This window comes from Miniopterus schreibersii, assembly GCF_964146895.1.
Source record: "Miniopterus schreibersii genome assembly, chromosome: 15".
Classification (NCBI taxonomy): domain Eukaryota; kingdom Metazoa; phylum Chordata; class Mammalia; order Chiroptera; family Miniopteridae; genus Miniopterus; species Miniopterus schreibersii.
The window spans coordinates 8,494,625-8,513,528 of NC_138115.1; the positions used below are offsets into that span (position 1 = coordinate 8,494,625).

Here is an 18,904-nt window from a genome sequence, read left to right on the forward strand (position 1 = left end):
CACAGCCCTGGCCAACCTAAGGTGCAAGGAAGGAGGCAGGAGCCAGAGTAAACTGTGGCAAACCCACTAGACGGAATTTCACGTAACCACTACCAGCGCTGAGCCGCTGCAGCCACATGCACAAAAGGAGGCTGGAAATGCAGGCCTGCGGTGATTTAAATTATGCATAAACTACGTGATCATGCTGTCATATCGAGGCTGGAATTCTGGGTGCCGTTCTCCTAGCACAGCGGGAAGATCATGAGTTTAGAGCTACCGAGGCTTTTTCCCCAGACATTTCCACACAGCTGCTACCAAGCTCAGTTGATCCTGTTCCCTAACCTCTCTGGGCCTCAGTTTTCTTATCTACAAGTGGTGCTGATAGTATTGAGAGGATGAAGATGAGATGATGCACATAAAAAGGCCAAAGGCTAAGGAAGGGCTCCATAAATTGTGGTAGTTATTTTTATTTTTGTTGTTGTTATTGTTATATTTTCAAAATCTTCAAAAGATTGTCAGCTCCTGTCAATTACAAACGAGATGGAAAGTAAAATAGCTAAAGAGGGAGGGCGGAAGAGGTGCACAGCATGGAACTTGGGAGCTGGGCCCCACTGGAGACAGAAGTGACAGCCAAGGGCCGCCTGGCGCCCGGGCGCGGGCCGGGCGAGGCGTTGCTGGAGGCGCCCAGCAGGGGGCGCTGCTGGAGGAAGCGGACGCCGGGCCGGAAGCCGGGCTGGCGGCGGCCGGGCGCACTCGCCGACTCCTCCTCTGCTTCCGCGCCCGCCCCGGCCCCCGCCCCCGCCGTGGTCCTTCGCTGAGTCGCCGTCCGCCCGGGGCCGCCGCTGCCGCCGAGATGCCGCTGGAGAACCTGGAGGAGGAGGGTCTGCCCAAGAACCCCGACCTGCGCATCGCGCAGCTCCGCTTCCTGCTCAGCCTGCCCGAGCACCGCGGGGACGCGGCGGTGCGCGACGAGCTGATGGCGGCCGTCCGCGACAACAGTGAGGCCCGCGCCAGCCCCGTCAGCGGCCTAGGCCTGGGCGGCCGGCGCTCCGGGGCCTTTCCCGACGGGGCTCGGGACCCCGGGACGCCCCGCCCACGGGTCCTCCAGACCGGGCCTGGCTTCTCAGACCCTCAGGGCCTTGGTGCCTGTGGGGACTTCCAGCCTTGCTCTCGGCGGGGTCTGCCCGCGCCGGGCCCGTCCCTCCGCGAGCGGCCGGCGGGGAGGTGCTGGGGTGTTGAGCTCCGCGCCCGGCGCCGGACACGGGCTCGTGGCTCACTGCCATTGGCGCGGGGTCCTGCGCCGGGGCTCGTCCTGTGGGGGTTAGGCCCTCCGTGTGAAGGGGAGGTTTGGGGTCGGTTCCTGCCGTCCCTGGGAGCGTCGCTGGCCCTCGCCTGTGTGTCCTTGGACTCGTGGCTCCGTGTGCGCATGGACACGCTTACCCTTCCCCTTGCTTGGAGACTGGGCGTGGAACCCCAGCCGCGGGGAGGAAGCCGAGGATTGCCCTCCGCGCAGCCCTAGCAGGGGCCCGCGGCGCCGGCATTGGCCCTGACGCCGACCTGCCCGCAGCAAGTGTTTGCGTTTTGCCCCCGCCCTTTACGAGCGCGGCCCCGCTTCTTCCCGGTCGTGGGAAGGAGACTGACCCTGGTAGGAGGGGTGCCCCACTCGTAAGTCACGTCCCTCTTTTTTGGCTTTCAGACATGGCTCCTTACTACGAAGCCTTGTGCAAATCCCTTGACTGGCAGATGGACGTGGAGTTGCTCAATAAGATGAAGAAGGCAAACGAAGAAGAGCTGAAACGTTTGGATGAGGAGCTGGAAGATGCAGAGAAGAACCTCGGAGAGAGCGAGATCCGCGACGCAATGATGACAAAGGCGGAGTACCTGTGCCGGATAGGCGACAAGGTGAGCAGAGATGGCTTCCTCTCTGTGTAGTCTAGGACGGGCGCTGTTGTAGGTGAATAATGTATTTTGAAATCAGCTTCCTTTTTAAAAGGGTGTTAAGGTATTGCGCTCCCCTGAACTAGGGAATCAGTATAACAGTGAATAAAGAAAAAGTTAGTCCTGTTGCCACACCCGATCGATCACCTGCGCCACAAACAGCAGCCAGGTGTGTGTATTCTTCCTCATCTCTCTTCCAGTAAAAACATGAGTGAACAAGCAGAGGTTCTTGGTTTTTTTTTTAAGTGCTTTTACAAAATTGGGATCATTCTCAGTAGTTCACTTTTCTCACATATCTCGGTTGGGAAGCATTGGTTCTGGTGCTTTTTAAAAATAATTGTTTATGCCCTGCGGGTGTGCTCAGTGGTTGAACGTTGACCCGTGAACCAGGAGGTCACCGGTTCAGCTCCAGGCAGGGCACATTCCTGGGTTGAAGGCTGGATCCCCAGTAGGGGGCGTGCAGGAGGCAGCGGATCCATAATTCTCTCTCATCGTTGATGTTTCTCTCCTTTCTTCGTCTCATTGAAATCACTAAAAACATTTTTAAAAAATAATTACTTACACAAGTAATAGTGTCCTTTTAAGACATTAAAACGAAGTTAATGTTAAAGCTGTAGTTGGTCTTTATTTCATACCTGCTCAAAGATAACCTTTCTTAGTTTTTATTGTTCATTTACAGGCATGTGTATATACCTGTAGTGATTAGGTAGTATTGTGTTTACATTTTAAGAAAATAAATGGTGTATTCTTACTGTCTTGTTTACTCTTCTCATTCAGCATTACTTCTGAGTCGTCTTCCCATGTTCATGTACATAAATCTTGCTCATTCTGGTTAACTGCTAGCTAATAGTCCATTGCATGGCTATGCTGTTGTTTACTAGCTATTGATGGACATGGATGTTGTTTTCACCTGTTTTTGCTGTTACTAGCTGCTGCTGTAAAAACATGCTTGTGTATGTATGCTAATATTTCTGTAGGGTAAATTCTGTGAAATGAAATTGCTGCGACAAGGAACAATTTTTATCTTAATACATATGGCCATTTTTTCCACAAGGCACCCAACCTAATTTATACTCCACTATCAGTGAGTGACAGGGATACCCAACAGTATTGGATCTTTACATTTTTAAAAAATTTAGTAGTTGTGTAATAGTGGTTAAGAGGATGGGCTTTGAATGTCCTTAATTTTAAGTATTTAGATGACATGGCGTTAATATAAAATGATAAAATATTGTGGGCTCTTGGATCAGAGAGGTTCTGTTTCCCATTTCAGCAGTTACGATTTACTGGCCCCTCGGTGTCATCATTAGTAAAATAGGAATAATGATAGCTCCTACTTAGGAGGTTAAAGGTAGAGGTAAGCGCTTAGCCTAGCACCTGGCACAAAGTGCTTCAATATTAAAATAAATTTAAAACAAGGTTTCTTCTTCTGATTATACATTTAAGATTTGGTCATGGTAAAAATTTGGAAAATGCAAAATATTTTTTTAAAAAGCTAATGGTTTGTGTGTTTTTGAGGTTGTGTCTGTGGTTTGGTTTTAAAGAGGATACATTCATTATTACATAGGAATGAAACTTTTTTTTTTTGAAAAGCCAGATACATTTTTAAAAGGTCATGCTTACAGTAAGTAAATTATGTAGTCATGGAACATTGAAATAAAGTTGGATAAAAAGGCACACTGCAAAAGTTCAAGAGTAGAGAGAACAGAACTTTTTGGTTTGGTTTGTTTCTAATGTAGGCGTAAAGGGAAACAGGTGTTAAAACTACTTTCAGGTGCAGTTGTCTGTTAGTCGAAGCAGTTAGCACTGGCTTCTTTCTTCCCAATTCAAAGCAGTCCTTTCTTTCATTGGCTTCTGAGAATGTGTTTAGTCTTCCACCTGCGTGGAGGCAATACATCAGGGCCACTCCAGTGTTGAGATGGATGGGATCACCCAGTGGGTTCACCAGCTAAGATTAGAGTCAACCATAGTAGTAAGAATTTCTGAAGGCTTGGTTATCTTTGATCTGTCATCTGGGTGCAGCTCCCCAATGATACATGTTTTGGACAATTCTCTAGCATCTGTAGGGTGCCCAACGTCCTCAAAGTTGTGGCGCATCTGGATCTCTTGACGGCCTTATCCCATGGCTTGGCCATTTTGGAAAGTGGCGAGTTTCAGGCCCTGCAGACACCATCCCAACCAGTGGGAGCATAGTGTGTGTCTCAGTGAGCCAGGGCTGGGACATTGCCCTGAGTCGCATTGTGTCCTTGCCTGGCGCCTGGGGCCTGAGTGAGAAACTTAATGCTTTTGATTCAGGCCTTGAATTTCAACAAGAACATGCTTGAATCAATATCAGGGGGGTTATAAATTGGTGATGTTCTAATACGTATGTTTTTCAAGTAGCATTCTAAAAAGAACAACTTTATTGTTTTGTTTGTTTTTTAGAGAGAGAGAAACATCGATTTTTGTTGTTCCACTTATTTAAGCATTCATTGGTTGATGCTTATATGTGCCCTGACTGGGGATCGAACCCACAACCTTGGCATATCGGGCGGACGCTCTAATCAGTTGAGTTAGAGCCCCTCCTGTGTTCTCTTTCTTTTTGTTGTTGTTATTCTTCACCTGAGGATATTTTTTCCATTGCTTTTCCAAGAGAGTAGCAGGAGGGAGAGGGAGTGAGAGAAACATCAATGTGAGAGAGACACATCAACTGGTTGCTTATTGGTTGATTGCTTCTCGCACACTTCCCAGTTACATGCCCTTGACTGGGAAACCCTTGACCCTTTGGTGCGCAGGCCGATGCTCTAACCACCGAGCAACACTGGCCAGGGCTACTCTGTTTTTTTGTTGTTTTTTTAAATTTATAATTACTAAATAATGGACTTAATGGATTTTTATTATTGACTGTGTTACCACTGATTATAGTTATTCTTTATGGTGCTCAGTTTGTTACATGGAAGCCTCTTCAAGAAGGCTTCTTTGTCCTTTTGACACCATCTCACTAGTCATAGAGCAAGATGCCACAGGCTCACCTGTTATTTTTTCTCTTCAAACACAGAATCATCTGTTTTTCCTGGGATCCCTGGTTTCTTTTAGTGGGGGATAGAAACCAAGATCTGAGTGCTGGGTGTGCCCATTGCTTCCCTTTTATAATTTATGAGCATAACTAGTAATTATATAAAACAAAGTGAGATAACATACTAGAAAGTACCAAGTATAAATACATGATTTTATCCATGTTCATGTTTTAAAGCAGTGGAAACATTTTATTACACAGTAAGTTACACAATGCTTTGAGGTAGAATTGTGCATTTAAATACCCAGTTGTATTCTAATAGTGACTAAGATAAAATTTACCCTTTAAGTGATATGAATGATAACTTACAGTAATTTTAAAGTAGTATAACTGTTAAAGTACTGGATATGTGGAAAAAAATATAGAAACAATTGTGAATAAATTATGAATGTTTTTCCTATATTGTCTTCTAGATATGCTTGGACATAGCCGATGTATTTTTTTGTACTTTATACAAGTGGAGGATATAGTATAATGAACCCCTGTGCAATTATCACCCAGCTTCAACAATTATCAGTTCATGGCCATCTTGTTTTATCTCTATTCCTACCTATACCACCCAACACTCCACCCCCCCTCCATTGTTAAGAAAATCCCAGACAGCTGATAGCTTTTGAAACTTTTAATCTTTTCTCACCTGTTGCCTTTGTTCTCTTGACAGGAGGGTGCTCTGACAGCCTTTCGAAAGACATACGACAAAACCGTGGCACTAGGTCACCGCCTGGATATTGTGTTCTATCTCCTTAGGATTGGCTTGTTTTATATGGACAATGATCTTATCACTCGAAACACAGAAAAGGCCAAAAGGTACTTGTTAGCAGTGGGGATATATTCCCTCTAAATTATGATGCTAAAAACAAGAAATTAAGAAATTTGTCTATTTTCTTCTTACTATAATTACTACATTTGGTCAAATAATTGGTATATTTAGTAAAATATTTTCTTTAAATGTTCTTCTGGTTCAAGTTGTTAAAAGTTTTCTCTTTGAAAATAACACAAAACTTACAAAAAGTGGTATTGTCTGTTTCTAGATTGTGACCTTACTGATTTTTATTTTATAGCTTAATAGAGGAAGGAGGAGACTGGGACAGGAGAAACCGCCTAAAAGTGTATCAAGGTCTTTATTGTGTGGCTATTCGTGATTTCAAACAGGCAGCTGAACTCTTCCTTGACACTGTTTCAACATTTACGTCCTATGAGCTCATGGATTATAAAACCTTTGTGACTTACACTGTCTATGTCAGCATGATTGCCTTAGAAAGACCAGATCTCAGGGAAAAGGTAATGCCTGAATCTTTAACATTCATGTTTAAAGATGATTTTGTGCTTTTCTACCTTAAATATACAAAAATCACTAAAGCATAGTGTTTTTTTTTAATTCTTAGGTTATTAAAGGAGCAGAGATTCTTGAAGTGTTGCACAGCCTTCCAGCAGTTCGGCAGTATCTGTTTTCACTCTATGAATGCCGATACTCAGTTTTCTTCCAGTCATTAGGTAGGGATAGAGTGGCTCATTTTGATTATATGTCTTCATCTTAATTCTAATCCTGTTGTCAGAGAACCAAAGATGACTTTTCACATGTATGAGAAAAATAGTGTGCAAATAGCTGTAGGTCTTTGATCAGTATGGCTTTTGCCCATTTTTATTTAGAGGGGGGTTAGCAGACTGGCCTGTTTTTATACGGCTCAGGAGGTAAGATAATGCTGTCATTGTTAACGGGTTATTAAAAGAAGAAAAGAATGTGTGACAGAGACCCAGTGGTTCTCATGGCTCCAAGAATTTAGTGTCTGGCCCTTTGCTGAGGAAGTTGGCTGGACCCCCGGTTGAGTCCTAAGGGAGTGTAGGGCAAAGTGAGCAAATGATTCTAAATACTGAGTTTTATGGGGAAAGGTGGGGGGAATCCTGAATTTCCTAATGGGTTGATACTGAGTCTTGAATTCAGCAATGGGTTATTCTTTATGCAATAGCTAAATCTTTGTGCTGATTTGCAGATCATTCCCAAGGGCTGTAGGCTGAGAAAATAATCTGTTGAAAATACTTGTGGTATTCCTCCAAAGCTAGTTTACAGTGATCCTACCTATATAAATGTGCTTGTTTTTCCTCTTGTCCCCCCTCCTTCCCAGCCAGGCCATTTGGTTTCCTATTGATGAGCACAAATTGCTAAGATGATAAAAGAATTAACTTGCATCAAGTCAATCCAGGGGTCCTTCCCAAATGTTTTTCCTAAAACTTAACTTGCCATTGACATACTTTTCTTGTTAATGCTGCACATTTCAGAAAGTGTTTGGTTAAATGGTTAGTAGCATTCACACAATTGGGGTGGGACGCACTCCAAATGTGTTTATGGAGTGCTCTCTTGCTGCATAAATGTTAGGCTGCTTTATGAGAATTATACTTTTTACCTCATGTAATGTGGGAACAGAGTTCTAAAGGCATGCTGAAGTACTTGCTCGGCCTTCTTGTGCATGCACAGATGCGTTTGCCTACGAGGTTATATTGCAGAATTGCTCTTCTACCTGCCTCATGCTTCTGGATCTCCTGGTCATTACTCTGCCCAAATGTGGAGCTTTTCTCTCTTCAGTCAGAACAAATACTTTCTCTGCACTTCTTATTGAGATATAAATTGCATACCCTAAAATTTACCATTTTAAAGTATAACTCATTGGTTTTAGTATGTGGACAAGGTTATGCAACAATTACTACCAATTCCAGAACATCTCCGTCACCCCAAAAGGAAATCTGTCTGCATTAGCAGTGACTTCCCATTCCTCCCCTACCCCTGGCAACCACTAACCTTTCTATCTCTGGATTTGCTTATTCTGGACATTTCATGTACGGCCTTTGTGCCTGGCTTCTTTCACCTAGTACAGTGCTTTCGTGGGCCATCTATGTTGTAGCACGTATCACATCAGTGCTTCATTTAGTTTTATGGCTGAGTGATATTCCATTGAATGGTTGTACCGCATTTTGTTTATCTATCCATTAGTTGATGGACATTTTTATTATCTCCAGTTTTTGGCTATTAGAAATATATTATAATGAACATTTGTGTACAAGTTTTTGTGTGAACATGTTTTCGTTTCTCCTGGGAATACACCTGGCAGTGGAATTACTGGGTTATGTGATAACTCTTTAATGTTTTGAGGAACTGCCAAACTTTTCCAAAGCAACTACACTATTTTACGTTCCCTCCAGCAATGTGTGAGAATTCGGATTTCCCCACATCTAATACTTATTATTGTAGCTTTTTAATTAAAGGCATCTTAGTAGGCGTGAAGTCATATCTTGTGATTTTGATTTGCATTTCTCTGATGACAAAGGATTTTGAGCATTTTTTCATGTGCTTATATGCCTCATTTTTAAAACGTAGCATATTTTGTGATTTTTTTTTTTTTTTTTTAGAGTTTGTCTCCTCTGCTAACTAGAGTTATTGGGAATTATTATGTTTTTTATATTTGTAGTGACCCTGGCACAGGCTGGTATGTTACTGAGTGCTCTGTGTAAATGTCTATTGCATTAGTTAAAGTAATAATTTAAGAGAGACCTGGCCAGCTAGCTCAGTTGGTTAGAGTGTTGTCATGACACGCCAAGGTTATGGGTTCGAACTCCAGTCGGCACATACAAGAGACCACCAATGAATGCATGAATAAGTGGGATAACATATCACTGTTTTTCTCTCTCTCTTCCTCTGATAATATAATAATAATAATTATTATTATTCCATAGAAAGGGGGAGATGCTATCCTAGTATAATGAAATTGATGGCTTTTGGAAACTTCTAAATGGGTAGGACATTAACCTCCTTCCACTTCTTCCCATCGCTGTGAGCAACCTTTCATTTCAACACTTTCAGATGAAACTTTTTATTTTTACCAATTTATACATTTCCCAGATATTTTAAATGAAGATGACAGGATAGTTAAATTACTTTTACATGACCGAGTCATCTATTTGCATTATTTATTGTTTTTCCCATAGTGAGACACTAGGGTTTATTTGGTTTTGTAAGACTGCTTCTCCATATATTCAGAGACTGTGCTTTAAAATATTTCATATGAAAAAGGAAATAGCACCTTTTTTAGGTAATACCTGATTATTTTAAAAAATTAAAAATAAACTGAGAAAGCGAGAGGTATTGTATCCCATCCTATCCCCAAATCCATATACATGTTTACTCATACACAACATTCTCCCAGAGATAATCATTTTAAGATTTTGTTATATACTCTTCCAGACCATTTATGTGTACTTTAAAGAACAAAACAGCACAAAACCCCCCAAGGTTCTATGTACATGTGGAAAAACTTCAAACAGTGTCATGTATAGAAGACGACGACCTTCTCTACTCTAACCTTCAGTTGCCCGGGTCCTTTCTCTAGAGAACTGCCGCTAGCAGGTTTCAAGTGTGTCCTTCAGGGGCAATAGTATCTGGAGATACAGAAACACCTTTAAATATGTGAATGTATTTTACATGCTGCTTTCTAAGTAGCTTTTTGTCTCTCCACAATTTAATGTGTTTATCTTTTCATGTCACTATACAATAGGTGGTCATTGAGTCAGTAAGTATTTTTAAGTGGCTCTCATTTAACAGGCACTGAGTATGTGTGTAGTGGCAGATAGTACAGGTGGCGTTCCTTGTAGCTCCCGTTTGTTTTAAGGACCTCCTACTACATTATATTAGGTGTGCCATACGTTACCCTCTACTGATAAAAAAGTATGTGTCCAATTTTTCCCTGTTATGAGCAACCTTGTCTTGAACACTCATTTCCAATGCATCTTTTCTACTTTGGCTTGTTATTTTCTTAAGAAAAACTTCAAAAAAATGAATTTTGCAAAGGGTAAATACATGTTATGGTGATCATTGTTGCTCTCCAGATACATTGTGCCGGTTTACATTGACACAGTCTCTGCTTCTCTCACTTCAGTGTCACTTGAGTCTGTCCTCCCCCCATGCCCTTAGCCACTTTGAGAAAAGTAATTTCATTGATGTTTTATGCTTTTTTTTTTGTTTTTTGCACCAAGGATAGTTTTCTCATTGAACTTTTTAGTCTTCTTTTAAATGGCACATAAAAGATAGACGAAGGTATTTGATGTTGGGAAATAGTTTTCCCCCATCCTGTTCTGGAGCTTTTTTTTGCCATATTTTTTCCAGTTTTATTGACATATAATTGACATAACACTATCTATTTAAGGTGTATAACAGCGATATTTATGTTTTTCTTTTCTTTTTTTGTTAATCCTCGGATATTTTCCCACTGATTTTTAGAGAGTGTAAGGGGAGGGGGGGCAGGGAGAAGCATCAATGTTAGAGAGAGACATCGACTGGTTGTCTCCCGCACGAGCCTGCAACCCAGGTGCACGAGGCTGATGCTGCAACCACTGAGGCCACAGCGGCCAGGCTCATATATTTCTTTCATTAGTGAGAATGAGCGTCATCTCATGTTTAGGGCCGTTGATCTCCGTGTTGACTATTTGCTTCTTGCCACGACTTTAGAGCCTCATCCTTTGTCAGACCTTTCAGTGCTGCCCGCCCTAGACGTGGCCATTGCCCTTTCTCTGTCTTCATTCTGTCATCACATACATCTGGATGGTAATCATTCCCAAATTCCTGCTTCCAGCCTCAGACTTTCCATTGAGCACCAGACTGATGCGTAACCGTTTCCTTGATGTCTTCACCTGCTGTCTGATAGGTGAATCCTCTTGAACACTGCCAATCCCCCTCCTTCCACCCCAAACCCACCTCCAAAAATAAAACAAAGCCTGCTTCTCCAGTTTTAATCTTGTTCAATCCAGAAACACAAGTATATTCTTGATTCTTTCCTCTCACCTTCCACATCCCTGTCACTGTCTCCGTTACATCCTGAATCTCTCCCCCTTGGTGTTCTTGAGCTTAGCCAGGCTCTTCCTGCCTCGGGACCTTTCTGTCCTTTACACTGCTCTGTATCTCCTGCGCTCTGCTTGTCCGGCTCCTCAAAGGTCTTCCCTGTCTACCCCAGTCCAGGGGAGGCCTCCTAGTCACACTCCTCATGTCACTGTGTTTTCCTTCACAGAACTTAGTAGTCTCGGAGAGTGCTTGTTATTTGTTCACCTCTCTGCTGTTTGAAAATGTAGTTTCTGTGGCAGCAGGGATCTTGTGTTTTGGTTTACTGCCCGATCTTCACTGTTTAGAGCATTGATAGGTAGTATTTATTCTGTAAAATAATTTGTACTTGTGTGAGTTGCTCATTAATATCCTATTACATTTTACTGTTCAATTAATCTTTTTCTTATTGACTTATAAGAGCTCTTTATAGATTAAGGCTATTAATTCTTATCGTGTGATAAACATGTCCTGCAGTTTATCTGAAAGGGAGAGTCTCGTAATTTGTCCCGTTGTTCATTGCAGCTATTGTGGAACAGGAAATGAAAAAGGACTGGCTGTTTGCTCCTCATTATCGGTACTACGTGAGAGAGATGAGAATTCACGCATACAGCCAGCTGCTGGAATCATATAGGTCATTAACCCTCGGCTATATGGCAGAAGCCTTTGGTGTTGGCGTGGAATTCATTGATCAGTAAGTTTAAATAACATCATGTTAACTTATTTTTTAAAGTTACTTTTTGATGTGTGAATTTGTACATTTTCTCCGTTTATGTTGCTTCCCTCAATTATTAAAAAAAACCTAAGAATTTTTCTTAAGATTATCAAAACAGTTGTATCTGTCATCTCTGCCTTCATGATGTGCCCCTTCTGTGAACAGAGTTGTAGAGAGGGTGAGTGATGTTGCTGTTACCAGAGTGGTCTTCAGCTCCTTTCTGGACCACACTGCCATGACAGGAATGATGCTTAGCACTCTCTCTTATAGTTCACATTAGGTCATATTTCCTCCGATAACGCCTTCCAGTTTTTAGGTTGCTGCTGCAATTCTGGTCAAATTGGTTGTTAAATGTGCTTGTAGCCCTTGAATGAATGATTCCTCAAATACTAAACCATAACAGTACGATTCACATTGTTTTAGATCGCTGTGCATTTTTATTCTAGTTGTAGAGGAGAGATGGCAAGTAAGCAAGTAAATATATAAGGTAATTTCAGATAGAAATGAGTCTACAGAGATAATAAAATGGAATAGAAAGATGTGTGTTGCTGCAGCCATAGTGGTGATGGGAGGAGAGGGGTGGCTGTTGGAGAGTTTGTGTAGGGCCTGGCACAGGCCATGGTAGGGAGCTTGGGTTTCAGTCTCAGTGCTATGGGGAGCCACTGGAGAATTTTAAGCATGGGAATGATGTAATTTTGTGCTATGGGGAGACAAGTTGGGCTGTTCGGTAGCTCATGGAGATGTTACGGTGGCTTGGATGAGGGTAGTGGAATGAATGAGAAGTAGACATTCAGAATGTGCTTTTATTTTTTATTTATTTTTTTAAAAAATATATCTTTATTGATTTCAGATAGAGGAAAGGGGAGAGAGAGAGAGAGAGAGATAGAAACATCAATGATAAGAGAGTCATTGATTGGTTGCCTCCTGCACACCCCCGACTAGGGATCAAGCCTGCAACTGGGGCATGTGCCCTGACTGGGAATCGAACCCGGATCGCCTGGATCCTAGGTCAATGCTCAACCGCTGAGCCACACCCAGCCGGGCTGTGCTGTCTTTTAAATGTTCATGATGTAGTTTTCAGTTGCCCACTGAAAAAAAAGTGTTTATATAGTTATTTTAAGTGAAGCTGCATTTCACTTGAATAAGACCATTTTCTTTTTAGTAGTGTTTTTCCTGATATTTTATGAAAAATTTCAAACATGCCGAAAATTCTGAAGAATTCCACAGTGAATTCCCATATAACCTTGATTCTCTAATTAACATTTTGTTATGTTTGCTTGATCACGTATCTGTTCATTTTATTTTTTAACTACTTGAGTAAGTTTCAGACTCCATTTTATCCCTGAACACTTTAGCATGTATGTCAGTATTTGTTTATGGGTTTGTTTGTTTTGAGGTCATAAGTGCATTCAGTGAAATGCACAGATGTTCAGTGTAACCCACACTCCTATGGGAGCCATCACCAGAAATACCCTCTTCCTTCAAAGAAAAAGGCAGTGATAGCAATTTTTCTGTTTTAAAAATGATCTTACCAAAGAAGGCTGGTATCCCTAGGTTGGTTTTGTTGTTTCGTTTCTGAGTTAACTAGTCTGTGAGATTTGTCTGGTAACCACAAGAGTTGGTTACTAGGATGGGGGGTGGTCATTATGAATGGTTTTCATGAATCAGTGGAAGAAGTGAGCAAGTGCATGAAAAAGGAGGTTGGCCGTCTTCTCATTCTAAGTCTGCCACTAAAGAGCTGCAAGGCCTTGGTTAGGTTCTGTCCCATCCTCAGTTTCCTAACTGCGATGTGGAGGGTAAAGCTGTCACTAATTGTGGGCAAAGTGAGGCTCAGATTTAGCATGACCTCTGAAGCAGGACAGTGCCAATTAGATACGCTGCAGTGTTCTTTAAGTCATTACAGTGACATTTGAATTCAAGGCAGGTGGCACATTTCAAGGTAGGTGGTATATACAAGGAAGGTGGTATTTGAATTTTTTTTTTTTTTTTCCTTCATTTTCTAAGACCAGCTCTAGAGACAGAATTTGTACCACTCGGCTCTAATTATTGTTACCTAGAAAGGCTGTGTTTTACATTTATGGTACCTGCTCAAGTCTGGGTTTTCATGGGTTCTTTTTTCCCCGCCTGAAAAGCTTATTTTAGGTGAAATCCTTTTTTTTAAATGGGCTGATTTAGTAAGTTTGAACAGTAATTTACATCAATCTTCAATTTATACTTCCTTAAGCTCAGTCAGATACTGTTGGAAAAGGGAAGGGGCCATTAGTTGAGTCAACACTCCTTATGTTGACACGTTGAAGGTTAGAAATCATGTCCATGGGCTGTGTTCCACAATTTTGTTGGTAGGTTTTTTGTTTGAAACTTGAGATGCATGTTTATTCTAGAGGTTCTTTTTATTCAGTCAATACTCAGTTCATCGTTACTAGACATCTGTGCATGAGGCACCATGCTGAGAGCTTGGAGCAAAGCAGAGGCTGGGGGGAGATGAGTGATCTTGGGATATGTTTGATTAGCACATAGGGAGATGAGAAAAAGGTAGTTTGGATCTAAAGCAGGGAATGGACTTCAGTGCCAAGTTAGGGCGTTAGGAATTAAACTTTGTTGTAATCAGAAAGGAAGCTGTGCCCAGATTACTCTTGGCACTCAGTTCAGAATGAGAGTAACTGGAGTCAGTATTTTATCCAAGTGCCTGAGAAATGGACACATCCACAGATGGCTTCTTGTGGGCCAATCTGGATGTCATTGCATATTTAGAAGTGATAGATCAAAAGGGCTTTACAGGTGGAAGAAAATAGCACAAATAAATTTGGGGATGTTTGAAAAACAAGTGGCCTAGTTGTACTGGATGGAGAGTGTGGTGGGATGTACAGGGAAGTCCACTGAGGTAAGCCTAGAAGGTACCAGGTTGGATCTAAAGCAAGGTACTCGGTGCCACACTAAGGAGCTGGAGTCTCTCCTAGGTCTCCATTTACCCCGCCTAAGCTGGCCTGATGATAATGGGGTGGAAAGGAGCTTCCGAATTGTCAGCTTGGGTGTCAGCAATGGGGCTCTAAGAGCTGAACAGTAGGTCTGTGCTCAGCAGAGGGCATTCTTGAGTCAGTTTGCTTGTAGTCAAATCCAGTGTCTTTCTCTGCATCTGGCTGCCTGGTATCTTGTTCCTAAATCAGAACATCAAGATTCTTCTTTAGGGGTTTTCTTCCCTGTTCTGTAGCTTTGGGTAGGACTAAGAGAGCTGGCGATGATTAAACTTGATTGTGTAATTTTTTCTGGGTACTTCAGTCCCAGAATAAGAGTTACAAATGGTTTTGGCAGCTGTGGTTTAGAGGTGCAACTATTTTCCTGGCACATGAATATAAGTGAGTTTAGGAACACTGCTGATCTTGTTTAATTTTTAGATTTTACCTAAACCACTCAGTTACATAACTCAAAAACTAGCAATTGAATGAAGGGATGGACATTGTAGCAATTGGATCAAATGTATTTTGATTGAATTGTAGAAATAAAGCATGCTATACAAACATGTTACCGTTTTTTCTAGTTTAGGATAACCTTAATGTAAAATCTCAGTAGCATCACTTAATTTAAGGCATAGTGCATCTTTCACCAGTGACTGACCAGTACCAACGAGTTGTGATGTTGATCATTTCTTTTAAAGCACAAATCAAAGTAGCACACTCTACACACCATCTAATTGGAAGTCCAAGGCATGGTGTTTGCCGCTGACCTTCCTCTACAGTGCATTAGACTTTGTTCCACCTGGTCCAGTGGCATTTCATTGTAGCTTTAACTTGCAGTTTTAATGAGTGAAGTCTGTCTTTTTATGTATATCCTTTGCTCATGTTTTAATGAGTCATTTGTCTGATTTGTAGTATTTTCTAATTTATACTGCAAGTATCTTTTATTCACACTGTCTTTAGTTTTTAACTTGGTCTTGGTATTTCCTATGTAGAAATTCTCTTTGTATAATAAAGTTGATCCATTTTTCTGTGTGGTTTCTTAGCTCCCTCAGCACCATTTATGGATTAAGCCAGCCTTCCCCCATCCATTCACAGAGGCACGTTTGTTAGAAATCTGATTCTGAAGATTTAGCCCCTTTTCCGTTGGGGTTGATGTGCTTGGATCAGGATGTTTTAGCATCTGGGAGGATCATCTGGTACATAATTTCTATTTGAGATCTGATTTTTCTTGATTAGGATGACGCACTATAGGAATCTCTAAATTTACCACAATTCTAATACAAATAGATTTTTATTTTAAAGGAGTCACCTTTCTGTTTATTCTCGTTAGTAGCATGATAGAGCTGTGTTCATATAGCTCTTGTATATCACTAAGCATTTACTTTTTCCCCATGTCATATAGTGATGGGGGACTGTCTTTGGGGAGTTTCACTGCTGCTGCTGGTGTTTGAGGTGTATGTATAAGCAGGTTGTTTAAGTGGCTGTCTTAATTAAGAGGTTTGGGTCCTGACTGGATAGAGAAACTCAGATGTACAGCAGATTAACCATCGGCTTTGCGTTCCTGGTGATTTGTTGTAGCGTCTTCTTTCCCTTCCTGCTCTTCAGGACTTTGAAGACCCTGCGAGTTGCCTGCTCCTTAACCATTTTGTTGAGGAAAGTGGGCAGTTGAGGAAGAGCCCCCAGTAAACCCTGTTGTTTTCCTGTTTCCCTAACTCAGTGTCTATCTCAGCACTTCTGCGGCTCTGAGGACTTGTTCTGGATGGTTTCGTTCTTTGACACCTACACACCATCTGAGTGTGAACCTCTGGGGTCATGTTTATTCTGAGATGACTTACTCTTTGGGGATAATCCTAGTTATACCCCGGAGATGATCTCAACTACTACATATTCAGTAGCTAAGGACTGATGGGAAATAAATGTTTCCTTGTAGGACAACTGAATCATGTATTGAGTCCACTTTCTACTTTTCTAAGATTCCTCTATAAGGCGGATGCTAAAGGCTTTTCTCTCAATAGGGAACTCTCCAGATTTATTGCTGCTGGAAGACTGCACTGCAAAATAGACAAAGTGAATGAGATAGTGGAAACCAACAGGTACGTTTCAGTTTGTGTATCACTTGTAATACTCCCCCTAATAAGGGACATTATTCTTATTTTATTAATTTTTCCCTTTATTTTATTTCCAACACCGTTTATCCCCCCCCTTCCCGTGCAGTCCCCACACTGCTGTCCATGTCCATGAGTTGTTTTTCTTGTTTGCTCAGTCCCCTCCACCTCTCCCCAAACACCCTCTCCCCACTGAGCTGTCAGTTTGTCTCTGTTTTGCTTGTTAGTTCAGTTTGTTCATAGATTCCACATGTGAGTGAAATCATATGGTACTTGTCTTTCTCTTACTGGCTTATTTCACTTAGGATATTTCTCTTGGGGACATTCTTAAGCGCCTTCTTTTAAAAGTAGGTCAACTATTGTTACAGAGTAACATGACTAGTAAATAATTCATTTTTTTTCTTGAATTTATTTATAGACCTGATAGCAAGAACTGGCAGTACCAAGAAACTATCAAGAAAGGAGATCTGCTACTAAACAGAGTTCAGAAACTTTCCAGAGTAATTAATATGTAAAACCATGTAAACAAAGGATTTCCTTTGGAGATAATTGTTTGGAATTTTTATAGCTTACTTCACTAGGTGCCCAGTTCAGCTATATAAAATAAATACTGTGTTGTTTCTGCCAGTTTACTTTTTTCTTAAACATATCTACATTAAGTATAGGGTCTGGTAATGGCAAAACAATGTCACCTTTATGTCATTTAAACCTCTCTGGCTTATGGTGTGATGAGTTACAATCAGAGGCTACATAGTACCTGAGTTCAACTACTGCCTGCCTCATCGGTAAAACAGGGATAATTAATACAAGCCCATCATTTCTTACCTTTAAGCCTCCTGAATTTTAGAAAGAAGAGTGTGTGCTATACATTGTAGACCAAAATCAAAGTGTCTCCCACCTAGTGCACAAAAGACAGAAGATACATGTGTCATAAACTTTCTGTCAAAAACAGGTAACCATAGGAGATGAGAAGTTACTCTTTAGGAGGCTGCCATAAGCCTGAAATCCAGAACAAGCCAAGTCCAATTTCAGTTAACACAGGTATAAAAAAATCTATATAGATACTGGCAAAGGGTGTTTTTCCCCCCCAGCAAACCAGAGCCCTAGTAATAGGGTACAAAGGGCTCTCTTCTACGGGGTATCAGAGCAGATCTCTCAGGTAAGGTGACATTGCAATAAAAAGGAGGGAGAGACCACGCAAACATCTAGGGGAAGGAAAAGTCCCTGGACGTTTTAAGCAGAGTAATGGTCCGATTTGACTTAACCTTGTGTCACTCAGCTGCGGGCCAGGTGATGGAGGCATGGACTATAGAGGAAGCTGGATTTGCCAAAAGGTCAGAATGGCGGGAAGGCTGAGAAAATGAGTCAAGGATGATCTCAAGTGTTTGAACGGTAACCTGGACAAGAGCAGTTTTGGTAGAGGTCAGTTTAGAGAATCGGAAATGTCATTTTGTGTAAAAGGAAGGGGAGAGAAGTCAGGCTTTTTTATTTAAGAGAGCATGTTTATATGCTGATGGGAATGACTCATTAAAATATTAGAGGAGGAAACTACCTCGGTCGATTGAAAATAATTTGGTACCATTCAGCATACATTTACGATAAAAACTTGAGTAAGAGGAATAATAATAGATTGGGAAATCCTGTCCTATTGCAAAGGAGATACTTAATGGTGAAGTATTAGAAGCATTACCTTAAAAGTCAACACAGGGCTGTCATCAGTATTGTTCTGAAAGAGGGCCATCGATTCTGTGCCAAGGAAGCATTGTTACCAGAGTTGTGCTTCAAAAGGAGTTTGCTGTGGGCGCTGCACGGTAGACAGGAGGCTGTTAAAATGCTGGCTACACCTTAAGCATTTACAAGTATGTGCTTGTGGATTTCTAAAAATGCTTGGTTATGAAACCTTACTAACAATGATCATTATCATTTCTTGAAAAAATTATGAATATAAGTACCCTTAACAAAACCAGTGGCTCAGTGGTTGGGGGTCCACCTATGAACCAGGTCAGGGTTCGATTCCTGGTCAGAGCACATGCCCGAGTTTTGGGCTCAGTCCCCAGTAGGGGGCGTGCAGGAGGCAATTGACCAATGACTCTCCCATCGATGTTTGTCCCTCTCCCCCTGTCTGAAATCAACAAAAACTTTTTTTAAATTAACAGAATTCTGTTTTTAGCAAATTGACTCAGTACAGTTCATGCTAGAGGGGGAAAAAGTAAGATTTAAATGTCAGTTTCTTGAAACCACCTTTTCCCTCAACTCCCACCTATAAAACCAATTGCAGTGAAGTGACCACAGAGCAAC

General features: G+C 41.6%; 1 protein-coding gene across 1 annotated transcript; it reads left to right on the forward strand.

Moving 5' to 3' along the window:
• The first annotated feature begins 702 nt into the window (after positions 1-702).
• Positions 703-17,233, forward strand: PSMD6 (proteasome 26S subunit, non-ATPase 6). Its single transcript, XM_081160283.1, has 8 exons — positions 703-977; positions 1,676-1,881; positions 5,634-5,779; positions 6,034-6,253; positions 6,358-6,466; positions 11,358-11,526; positions 16,517-16,594; positions 17,025-17,233. The coding sequence occupies exons 1-8, from the start codon at positions 833-835 to the stop codon at positions 17,119-17,121; spliced, it is 1,170 nt and encodes a 389-aa protein (XP_081016409.1). The 5' UTR covers positions 703-832; the 3' UTR covers positions 17,122-17,233.
• The last annotated feature ends 1,671 nt before the right edge of the window (positions 17,234-18,904 follow it).

What these genes read in the sequence shown, in the direction of transcription:
- PSMD6 (XM_081160283.1), top strand. Translation starts at nt 833, where the DNA reads ATGCCGCTGGAGAACCTGGAGGAGGAGGGTCTGCCCAAGAACCCCGAC. An exon ending in GGCGGCCGTCCGCGACAACA is followed by an intron (nt 978 to 1,675) that starts GTGAGGCCCGCG and finishes TTTGGCTTTCAG; the next exon opens with ACATGGCTCCTTACTACGAA. An exon ending in AGTTTTCTTCCAGTCATTAG is followed by an intron (nt 6,467 to 11,357) that starts GTAGGGATAGAG and finishes TGTTCATTGCAG; the next exon opens with CTATTGTGGAACAGGAAATG.